The sequence below is a fragment of the Entelurus aequoreus genome, linkage group LG07, assembly GCF_033978785.1.
Source record: "Entelurus aequoreus isolate RoL-2023_Sb linkage group LG07, RoL_Eaeq_v1.1, whole genome shotgun sequence".
Classification (NCBI taxonomy): domain Eukaryota; kingdom Metazoa; phylum Chordata; class Actinopteri; order Syngnathiformes; family Syngnathidae; genus Entelurus; species Entelurus aequoreus.
The window spans coordinates 66,878,026-66,890,525 of NC_084737.1; the positions used below are offsets into that span (position 1 = coordinate 66,878,026).

The 12,500-nt window shown below is 42.8% G+C and overlaps 1 protein-coding gene across 2 annotated transcripts in view; it reads left to right on the forward strand.

Annotated features, from left to right (window-relative positions):
* The window catches only part of pik3cd (phosphatidylinositol-4,5-bisphosphate 3-kinase, catalytic subunit delta), a 70,211-nt gene that overhangs the window by 7,066 nt on the left and 50,645 nt on the right, over window positions 1–12,500 (forward strand). For both annotated transcript variants that reach the window (XM_062054288.1, XM_062054287.1), the window contains exons 4-6: window positions 2,579–2,802; window positions 6,390–6,566; window positions 11,344–11,499. In XM_062054288.1, the coding sequence (XP_061910272.1) occupies window positions 2,579–2,802; window positions 6,390–6,566; window positions 11,344–11,499 (557 nt within the window). The remainder of the gene's footprint in view (window positions 1–2,578; window positions 2,803–6,389; window positions 6,567–11,343; window positions 11,500–12,500) is intronic.

Sequence of the window (12,500 nt, forward strand, 5' to 3'; positions counted from 1 at the left end):
TTTTTTTCTTCTTTTGCTCAAATTGCTCAATAAGCTTCAGTCCTAAAAAATATCAATCCTGCAATGTTTGTTTGTCTTTTGGCCCTTTTTGAAGGCCTTTTGATCACATAATGTCACAGGTTTAAATGAGTAAAATATCTCATGTTATGCAAATGTATTATAATTAAAAACTGTGACATTATTTAAAGGAGAACTGCACGTTTTTGGGAATGTTGCCTATCGTTCACCATCATTATGAAAGACATGATGACGGATGGATTTTTTAAAAAGCATTTTAAATATTAAATAAACGTCAATAAAAGTCTATCTATTCCGCCCATAAAATCTAATAAATAACCATTAAAAAAGCGCCAACAATACTCCATTTACATTTCGTGACTTGAATATTACCCAAGTGTTAGTGATATTGTTATTATAAGCGCTAACACAGGCAAACTATTTTTAGCGGCGGCATGATCAATACCGTGTGTTCCTATGTTTATGTCTTCTGCGTCCTCGCTTCCTTGCTCCTTGGAAGTTTATTGTAGATCATAAATCATGCCTCTCACTTGGGAAGTAAATCCGACAAGTTGGTACACTTAGACAGCCATTTAGGACCTGGAACTGGCTAGAACGACACCAAAAGACGCTTGTGTGCAGTTACCCATTGATATAAAAGCCCCAAAGGGTTAAATATTTTTGAGAAATACATTGGTATTTTTGGTTAGAGCAGTGGTTCTTAACCTGGGTTCGATCGAACCCTAGGGGTTCGGTGAGTCAGCCTCAGGGGTTAGGCGGAACCTCCACCGCGGAGGTCAAGACACACCCGACTCATCGTGTAAATAAAACTTCTCCCTATCGGCGTATTATGAATACCCCCAAACAATGTTCCCTCTAATTTTCCATATGCGTGAGCAAACGCAAAAACTCCTTGAACATTCAGTGGAGCACATGTGAGCGACGAGATGTGTCTGGAATCGGAGACATTTCTGTACCCATGGAACTGAAGCAAACAATTGCCTCGCACTTAGATGAGCTTGCAAAGTCTCTCGACGGATATTTCCCTACAAGAGAGTCATATCCAGCATGGGTGAGACAGCCGTTCACGTTTGCTGTTGAGACAGCAAATGTCAATGATGAATACCTCAACAAAATCATTGCAATTCAGCAGAGCCAGGTTCAACAGCAACTCTTCAGAACAACGACACTCTCAACATTTTGGGGTCGACAAATGGAAAAGTATCCAGTTATTAGTTAAGCCCTGGAATTTTTTATACCATTCGTTACAACATATCTTTGCGAGCAATCCTTTTCGAGGATGCTGGACATAAAAACGAAGAAAAAGAACAGACTTTGCTGTGAAAATGACATGAGAGTGGCACTTGCCAAGGTGAAGCCACGCATATCTGAACCGGTCTCTCAAAGGCAACAGCAGAAGTCACACTGATGTGCAGGTGTGTATTTTGTTTGCACTGTGTTGGTTTTGTTCTTTGAACAAGATGATGTTCATGCGCGGTACATTTTGTGCACTAGTAAAAAAACATACTTGAAAAAAAAAGTTTTTTTAATTTTTCCCTAAAGAAGGGTTCGGTGAATGCGCATATGAAACTGGTGGGGTTCGGTACCTCCAACAAGGTTAAGAACCACTGGTTTAGAAATTAAATCGATTGACAGATTTGAAACAAATAAACAAAATATTAATCTAGACCAGTGGTTCTTAACCTTGTTGGAGGTACCGAACCCCACCAGTTTCATATCCGCATTCACCGAACCCGAACCGTAATCATAAAATGATGTTATTACATTAAAGAAATACTAATAAAGATATATTTTACAAACAGAAAGTTACAGGAATGTACACATGATCCCATGTTTACATCTCATTGTGCAACATGTGAATGTTTTGGTGGGAACTAAATGCGATATCTTAAAGGGGTACATATTATTCCAAAGTAGGACCCCCCACCCAGACATATAATACTAGTACACAGCTCATGAAAAACAATATGTTATAGTCATTGTAAGTGGGCCAAAACACTTATATTAGAAAATAATCTCATGGAAATGACTGCTTTCATTTGATTATAATATTAAAACATTTAACTTGTTATTTAGTCAGGTTTGGGACAGGTGTGCTGCAGGTCTGATGTCGCTCACATGTGCTCCACCGAATGCTCAAGGAGTTTTTGTGTTTGCTAACACATATGGAAAATTAGAGGGAACATTGTTTGGGGGTATCCATAATACGCCGACAGGGAGAAGTTTGTGTTTACACGATGAGTCGGGTGTTTCTTGACCTACGCGGCAGAGGCTCTGCCGAACCCCTGAGGCCGACTCACCGAACCCCTAGGGTTCGATCGAACCCAGGTTAAGAACCACTGATCTAGACAATATTAATCATATAGAACAGAAAAAAACTGTTGGCCAAAATACAGCAAAAATTTTCTGAAACGACAAAAAAGTCCGCCTGGTTAAAATGTTTAGCATACCATATATGTTATATTATTTGAATTGTAAAAAATACTATATAGTAAATAAAATCGACTTTTAATCAAATGTTTCCGTTGCTATAAAATAAATGATATTGTCTGTTTCTTAGGTCTCCACGAGTTCGAGGCCCAGAAGAACCACGAGGTGAACGAATTCAGGACTAAAATGCGAGCCTTTTGCGAAGAGATGGCTCAAATGCGTCAGATGTCGCCGTGGCAACAGTGGCTGGAGTACACTTTCCCGTGCGACCTGGAGCCGTGTTGCTCTCTGCCTATGTGCGGCAAGTCCCACAACGCCAAGATCATCATCAACGTCAAGTTCGAGGCTTGTGACGTGAGTTAGCGACTATTTTTGATATCTTCTATGATGTGATTCGAGTCACTTTCAGAGGATAGTAAATCTATACAGATGCATGCTGAACACTGACTACTCGAAAGTTCTATAATAGTGTCCCTTGAGAGGATTAACACTGGTTAATTGTTTTCGTCAATAAAAGCGTATCACCTTACCGTGGTAGAGGATTTTGCGTGTCCCAATGATCCTAGGAGCTATGTTGTCCGGGGGCTTTATGCCCCCTGGTAGGGTCTCCCAAGACAAACTGGTCCTAGGTGAGGGATCAGACAAAGAGCAGCTCGAAGACCTCAATGAAAAATAAAACCTATGGACCCAGATTTCCCTCGCCCGGACGCGGGTCACCGGGGCCCCCCTCTGGAGCCAGGCCCGGAGGTGGGGCACGATGGCGAGCGCCTGGTGGCCGGGCCTGTCCCCATGGGGCCCGGCCGGGCACAGCCCGAAGAGGCAACGTGGGTTCCCCCTCCAATGGGCTCACCACCCATAGCAGGGGCCATAGAGGTCGGGTGTGATGTGAGCTGGGCGGCAGCCGAAGGCAGGGCACTTGGCGGTCCGATCCTCTGCTACAGAAGCTAGCTCTTGGGACGTGGAACGTCACCTCACTGGGGGGGAAGGAGCCTGAGCTAGTGCGCGAGGTGGAGAAGTTCCGACTAGACATAGTCGGACTCACTTCGACGCACAGCAAGGGCTCTGGAACCAGTTCTCTCGAGAGGGGATGGACTCTCTTCTACTCTGGCGTTGCCGGCAGTGAGAGGCGACGGGCTGGGGTGGCAATTCTTGTTGCCCCCCGGCTCAGAGCCTGCATGTTGGAGTTCAACCCGGTGGACGAGAGGGTAGCTTCCCTCCGCCTTCGGGTGGGGGAACGGGTCCTGACTGTGGTTTGCGCTTACGCGCCAAACCGCAGCTCAGAGTACCCACCCTTTTTGGATTCACTCGAGGGAGTACTTGAGAGTGCTCCCCCGGGTGATTCCCTCGTTCTACTGGGGGATTTCAATGCTCATGTTGGCAGCGACCGTGAAACCTGGAGAGGCGTGATTGGGAAGAATGGCTGCCCGGATCTGAACCCGAGCGGTGTTTTGTTATTGGACTTTTGTGCCCGTCACAGATTGTCCATAACAAACACCATGTTCAAACATAAGGGTGTCCATATGTGCACTTGGCACCAGGACACCCTAGGCCGCAGTTCCATGATCGACTTTGTAGTTGTGTCGTCGGATTTGCGGCCTCATGTTTTGGACACTCGGGTGAAGAGAGGGGCGGAGCTTTCTACCGATCACCACCTGGTGGTGAGTTGGCTGCGATGGTGGGGGAGGATGCCGGACAGACCTGGCAGGGCCAAACGCATTGTGAGGGTTTGCTGGGAACGTCTGGCAGAGTCTCCTGTCAGAGAGAGTTTCAATTCCCACCTCCGGAAGAACTTTGAACATGTCACGAGGGAGGTGCTGGACATTGAGTCCGAATGGACCATGTTCCGCACCTCTATTGTCGAGGCGGCTGATTGGAGCTGTGGCCGCAAGGTAGTTGGTGCCTGTCGTGGCGGTAATCCTAGAACCCGTTGGTGGACACCGGCGGTGAGGGATGCCGTCAAGCTGAAGAAGGAGTCCTATCGGGTTCTTTTGGCTCATAGGACTCCTGAGGCAGCGGACAGGTACCGACAGGCCAAGCGGTGTGCGGCTTCGGCGGTCGCGGAGGCAAAAACTCGGACATGGGAGGAGTTCGAGGAAGCCATGGAAAACGACTTCCGGACGGCTTCGAAGCGATTCTGGACCACCATCCGCCGCCTCAGGAAGGGGAAGCAGTGCACTATCAACACCGTGTATGGTGAGGATGGTGTTCTGCTGACCTCGACTGCGGATGTTGTGGATCGGTGGAGGGAATACTTCGAAGACCTCCTCAATCCCACCAACACGTCTTCCTATGAGGAAGCAGTGCCTGGGGAATCTGTGGTGGGCTCTCCTATTTCTGGGGCTGAGGTTGCTGAGGTAGTTAAAAAGCTCCTCGGTGGCAAGGCCCCGGGGGTGGATGAGTTCCTTAAGGCTCTGGATGCTGTGGGGCTGTCTTGGTTGACAAGACTCTGCAGCATCGCGTGGACATCGGGGGCGGTACCTCTGGATTGGCAGACCGGGGTGGTGGTTCCTCTCTTTAAGAAGGGGAACCGGAGGGTGTGTTCTAACTATCGTGGGATCACACTCCTCAGCCTTCCCGGTAAGGTCTATTCAAGTGTGCTGGAGAGGAGGCTACGCCGGATAGTCAAACCTCGGATTCAGGAGGAACAGTGTGGTTTTCGTCCTGGTCGTGGAACTGTGGACCAGCTCTATACTCTCGGCAGGGTCCTTGAGGGTGCATGGGAGTTTGCCCAACCAGTCTACATGTGTTTTGTGGACTTGGAGAAGGCATTCGACCGTGTCCCTCGGGAAGTCCTGTGGTGAGTGCTCAGAGAGTATGGGGTATCGGACTGTCTGATTGTGGCGGTCCGCTCCCTGTATGATCAGTGCCAGAGTTTGGTCCGCATTGCCGGCAGTAAGTCGGACACGTTTCCAGTGAGAGTTGGACTCCGCCAAGGCTGCCCTTTGTCACCGATTCTGTTCATAACTTTTATGGACAGAATTTCTAGGCGCAGTCAAGGTGTTGAGGGGATCTGGTTTGGTGGCTGCAGGATTAGGTCTCTGCTTTTTGCAGATGATGTGGTCCTGATGGCTTCATCTGGCCAGGATCTTCAGCTCTCGCTGGATCGGTTCGCAGCTGAGTGTCAAGCGACTGGGATGAGAATCAGCACCTTCAAGTCCGAATCCATGGTTCTCGCCCGGAAAAGGGTGGAGTGCCATCTCCGGGTTGCGGAGGAGACCCTGCCCCAAGTGGAGGAGTTCAAGTACCTCGGAGTCTTGTTCACGAGTGAGGGAAGAGTGGATCGTGAGATCGACAGGCGGATCGGTGCGGCGTCTTCAGTAATGCGGACGCTGTATCGATCCGTTGTGGTGAAGAAGGAGCTGAGCCGGAAGGCAAAGCTCTCAATTTACCGGTCGATCTACGTTCCCATCCTCACCTATGGTCATGAGCTTTGGGTTATGACCGAAAGGACAAGATCACGGGTACAAGCGGCCGAAATGAGTTTCCTCCGCCGGGTGGCGGGGCTCTCCCTTAGAGATAGGGTGAGAAGCTCTGCCATCCGGGGGGCGCTCAAAGTAAAGCCGCTGCTCCTCCACATCGACAGGAGCCAGATGAGGTGGTTCGGGCATCTGGTCAGGATGCCACCCGAACGCCTCCCTAGGGAGGTGTTTAGGGCACGTCCGACCGGTAGGAGGCCACGGGGAAGACCCAGGACACGTTGGGAAGACTATGTCTCCCGGCTGGCCTGGGAACGCCTCGGAATCCCCCGGGAGGGGCTGGACGAAGTGGCTGGGGAGAGGGAAGTCTGGGCTTCCCTGCTTAAGCTGCTGCCCCCGCGACCCGACCTCGGATAAGCAGAAGAAGATGGATGGATGGATGGCATTTGGTAATCCCCCTCCCCCGCCACACGCAGCACCTTGTAAGTTTAAAGGAGGAATAAAAGCAATTCCAACGTATGCCAGGAGAGCTTCATGGTGCAGCAGGAGCCTCAGGACCTGCCCCTGGCTCTGATGAGGAGCGCCCTGAAGAAGAAGGCTACCGTCTTCCGCTCGGTGCGACAGGAACCTGAGGACTACACCTTGCAGGTCAACGGGAGGTGGGACTTCATCTACGGGAAGCAACCTCTCTGCCAGTTTAAGGTGAGTTCATTCTTTGTTTATTGGGGGGGGGGAAATAAAGCAACGATGTGTCATTTTTTGGCTTGTGAGGATAAGGATGAATAGAGGAGCCGTTGTTACCATGGTGATCCGTCTTTTTGTGACGTGGACCAGCCTGGACATCTCTGGTGTTAGAGTTGTGTGCAGTGCTTTACCACACTCTAGGATGATTAAACGATCAAGACTTGATGTTATGACGTGAAAATATTATACATTTATGAATAAATATCTCAGATAAAAGTGACACTAGAGTTCTTGTCTTGTTGGTTTTTTTGCTGAGCTTTTATTCCTGATTACTAAAGCAGTTTGAGTAACAATCCAAATGTTATGTTATTAATGCACAAAAACTGTATTGTAAACACTCCTACCCACTTCTCTAAAGTGGGCTGGCTCAAGGTGGAGGACAGAGTTAAACAACTTGCACTGAGCCTAGTCTATAAAATCCGCTACACCTCCCTGATACCGAAGTACATGTCAAACTACTTCCTTAACGTAAATGACCGCCATCTCCACAACACCAGGGGGAGTTCCACTAACCACGTTAAACCCAGATTCCGAACTAACAAAGGTCTTAACTCATTCTCTTTCTATGCCACATCAATGTGGAATGCGCTCCCAACAGGTGTAAAAGAAAGGGCATCTCTATCCTCCTTCAAAACCGCAATAAAAGTTCACCTCCAGGCAGCTACAAACCTAAACTAACACCCTCCCCGGATTGCTAATAATCAAATGTAAACAATCAAATGCAGATACTTTTTCTTATGCCTTCTGATCTCTCTCTCTCTCTCTCTCTCTCTCGCTCTCTCGCTCTCTCTCTCTCGCTCTCTCTCTCTCTCTCTCTATGTCCACTACTTGATGTCCATATCCCCCCCCCCTCCACAGCCCTGATTGTAAATAATGTAAATAATTCAATGTGATTATCTTGTGTGATGACTGTATTATGATGATAGTATATATGATAGTATATATCTGTATCATGAATCAATTTAAGTGGACCCCGACTTAAACAAGTTGAAAAACTTATTCGGGTGTTACCATTTAGTGGTCAATTGTACGGAATATGTACTTCACTGTGCAACCTACTAATAAAAGTCTCAATCAATCAATCAAAAGCTCCTCCTCGCTACAAGCGGCAGAGGCGCCAGCAGGTAGTTGCTGCAGTTATGTCGTCTCACAGCAATTGAAGATAAAATAGTCTTGTTTAATCGGGAGAACAACTTGCCATGGCTTTGGATCTGACATTTCCATAATGTCCCCTTTTCTTTGTGCATTTCTGCTCGTTATTTTCAAGCTTATGGCCCAACAGTAACCGAGTGGAATTACATTTCCCGTGCTATGGAATGGAGCGAGGGTCAAAAAGGAGTCAGGATGCATGAGCGTTAAAAAATAGAAATAAATACGGAAGTTATTAACACGCTAATATCACTAAACTTTGACAGCCCAATTTTTTTTTTTTTAAGAATCTAGTTTTTAAAATACGTTTCTTAGGCCATATCCACACTTGCAATCATACGTCAGCAAGAGCTTTTGTAACCTGTAACCTGTTTTGAAAAGGTTTTATTTTAGTTTTTATACCAAACGATATATTGCAAGAATCTGTTTGACTCGAGAATGGTGTTGAGTCGGGAACTAATTGTAAATCAAATTGTCATCCCAAGAATCAAAATTGAACTGAATTGTGATTCGCATTCCTATTACTTGTTTGAATATAAATAAATGATGTACCAAAATGATATAACACATCAGCCTGAAATTTGTTAAATATTCAATATTCTAATATGAAAATAGATAGAAGTTCAGTGGGTCAGTGTATATTTTGGTAATTGAGTTTCTGTTTCATGACAAGAAATTGAAAAATGAAAAAATTATTGGTTTATGTGATTTTTTTTTTTTTTTAATTACAATTGAAAAGTAAAGCAAAAGCTTTTTGTGTCGAAGACTAGTATTTAGTCCAACTGAACTGTGGCAGCAAAGGACAAAGTTATGTACAAGTTTCCATTTTGCATCTCATTGCATATACAGTAACTGTGGTGCATTCAAGGACCCTCGATTAATGTTACAAAAAGAGGCGTCACTAGGTTTTGAAAAGAAAGGGAGACGTAACCCTTCAGGAGATACACACACAAAAATAATGTAATCATAATAATAATAATGATGTATTATTATGATTCATATTACCCGGTGATGATAATCCTATGTGTATCAGCTAATATCCACATTACACTCTGAAGTAAAGGAAAACTTGACATATTTAAGTGACTAATTACAGGTTTTATGATTTTTTTAAATTTATATTATGGTCTCTTTATTTAAAATTATTTGGCACTTTTTTGGAAAAAAAAAATATATATACAGTACAGGCCAAAAGTTTGGACACACCTTCTCATTCAATGTGTTTTCTTTATTTTCATGACTATTTACATTGTAGATTGTCACTGAAGGCATCAAAACTATGAATGAACAAATGTGGAGTTATGTACTTAACAAAAAAAAGGTGAAATAACTAAAAACATGTTTTATATTGTAGTTTCTTCAAAATAGCCACACTTTGCTCTGATTACTGCTTTGCACACTCTTGGTATTCTCTCGATGAGCTTCAAGAGGTAGTCACCTGAAATGGTTTTCACTTCACAGGTGTCATAGTGACAATGTACAAAGTAAAATGGTCTTGAAAATGAAGAACACGCATTTAAATGAGGTGTGTCCTAACTTTTGGCCTGTACTGTATGTATATTATTATATTCTAGATATGTTAATCCTTTAAAAGTCAAAAATCTAACTAAGGACTTTACATGTATTTTAAAGAGCTGGTTTAAGCCACATCTATGTAATAGTTAGTTTTTATTGCATGTAAACATACCAAGTGTGTGTGTGTGTATGGGGTGGTGACCTGGGTTTAGAGTGGGACGGAGGGCCTTCAGGTGTCTTGTGTATGGGGCCCAGAATTTGCTGTTACACCCATGCTCAAATATTTTTTTTAAATCTTAACATTTTAGCTATCTGTACATTTTAACTGTAATTCCTCCATTCTTCAGAGCATGTAAAGAAAACCACACATTTAACCACTAAGGTGTGGTATTTGAATTGCACTTTCTCTTTCATTTTGTTCCGAATGCCACGTCAGCATTCGTTACCTTTCAAAAGTCTGGTTTCACTTTGTCTCCCAGGTGCTAAAAAGACCTTCTATCTACACAAACGAAAGATCCTGATTTGCAAAACTATTTGGCAACGTGATGCAATCTGTTACGAAATAGATGCATTTGTCAACTTGTCTTCACTTTTACTCGAAATATCACCTTCCGTCTACTGATTGCTAACATCTGTAGCTCACACACTTGCACAATTCAACGCACCCTAGAAGGAGCAGGAAGAAGCAGAGCTTATTTGATGCTGATGACTACATCTCATAAAATTGTAAAACGGATTGAATACTGACTATTACTGATTGTAGCTTTACAAAGTGAGTAACTTAGTAGGTCACTGCCAGTTGTTCTCTCAGTGCTGTTTTGTAAGCGTCAGATCAAGACTGATGTGACTGAAGGTTTTGGGTGGTACTGATGCGACCACCTGCAGGGCTGACTCATATCAGTCGAGCAGCAGGAAGCGACTATACCTCCATGCGAGCCTTAATAAGATTGGAACTGCATTAACCTGCAGCAAACAAACAGCCCTCTGCAGTTAACCAGCACTCTCATCGTGAAGTGACTGTTACATTTAAACATACCCCTCCGTCTAGTCCAATGACCTTTTCTTGTACTTATATGAGGAAAAACTACCTTGCTGCACCATGACAGCCACATATGTCATCTACTGTACATAATAATTGTAGTCTTGCAACTAGAAGTGCTTGGATTCTTGTTATTCTTCATTGGTGTGTGGCCAGAGCAGCCAATGACAGCCAATGACAAATCACCACGTCAGCCACGCCCACTGGGATGTATAAACAGTAAAAACGGAGATGATGATGACTGGAATTTTAGCTTTGGAATTTAGGAAATATTCAAAGATGGACCAAGATTGTAATATGTGGAAATATATTACATATAGCAATGGTATTTATAAATCAATCAATCAATCAAAACTCTATATATATAGCACTTTTCATACACAGGCAAGTTGAAACATATTTTTTCCTATATATATATATATAAAAGTTAAATCAAATATAAATAATAGTTTAATGGATAAATAAAAACATAAATTAGTAAGAAAAATAGCAATAATTAATTGTCATTAAATGGATATCTGTTGTATTTGATGTGATATTCTGTGCATTATTTAGTTTTTTCATAGGGAGAGATGCAAACTAATTTCCAAATTAATATTATACTTAGATTATTTTTGCAATAACAGAAATATTTATGAATAAAATGAATATACAGTTCTTTCGTTGCACTTTAAAAAAAATTACTGTTTATTTTATTGTAATATATTTAAAACCACTTTTAAAAAATAATTTTCTACAGGAGTTTCCTATCTAAACACCAAAAATTTGGATATTTTCAGTTTATGGCCCATAAGACCATAAATATTTTGTTATATTCATATTTTTTTTAAGTGAATTATGGATATTTTCTGTATTATTGCTTTTTGGTATTCTTTTGATTGTACTTTGTATTGCTTATTTTAAAGTGTCTAGATTTTTTTTTAGAAAGTGAAACATTTATATTTCTTTAATATAAATAAAATACTGTATTTATTGGAAAGAAAGCTGATGATTAACCAATGAATTGTCTTTTTTTTTTTTTTACAATGGCAGTACATCTTCGTTTGTCTGCGAAATGGCCAAACCCCCCATCTGACCATGGTGCACCACTCCACCATCAGCAAATACCAAGAGGAGCACGGGCGGATGTGCAGTCAGGGGTGCAAGAGTCGCTCCATGTCCAGACCTCCTCCTCTGCCTCTGAAGAAGGTACAAGTTTTTTTCGTGAGCACTCATGTTCTCTTCCGGCCTTCGTCGTAATTTTTCCGCTGGGACATTGCGGACTTTGGCACACTTGAAACATTCTGCACCTCACAATGTAAATAATTGACGGTGATGATGATTGTCAGGGCTGGTTTTATTCCACAGACTTCAAAATCCTTGCATCACCCTGATCTTGACTGTAGCTACAATTACTTGAGTATTCAGCGTTATTTACAACGGTTACATTCCAAAGCAAACCGCCAGTAGCAAATAACGCCCATAAAAATGTGTATCTTTGACTCTCTAATCAAACCCAGATTATGCTGCTGCATCGAGGCACCACTGTATGCTACGCCAGCTCGCTTCTCCCCCGCCAAACCCCCTGAAAAAACACAGCTCTGTATTTACTATAAAATAACATTTAGACCAGAGACGTCCGAACATTTTCCAAAGAGACAGAAAAACGAACAATGTCCCTTTATTAATATTTATTCTGCCCTCCCTAAATGTTGGTATTTAGTTTGTCAGAAAGGTAAACAGTCCTTTAATTTAGAGATTGAAAAACTTCCAAGTTAAGATTGTTAATTTATTCCCTCCAAATTAAAATACTGTATAACTAAGCACATACAAGTATATTGATAAATGCATGAAATACCAAAAATATGTAAGATTCATAGTAAATCATAAATATAGGCTAGTATGAACTGAAATAAGCAACTGAAATCATACAGCAAAAGAGTTAACACTTGTCCTGCTAGCCGGATGCTAACATAAATGGAGTTTATCATTGACAGGCTAACGGAAATTTGCATTGCAGTATTTTTAAACTTTTGCAAACGTCTTTTTAATGAGTATGTAAACATAACCTAGTATGAACTGAAATAAGCAACTATAACCATAAAGCAAAAAAAGTTAATTCTTATCCTGCTAGCTGGATGCTAAGATATAATGGAGTTTGCTATTGACAGGCTAACAAAAATTAGCATCGCCGTCTTTTTAACCTGTCT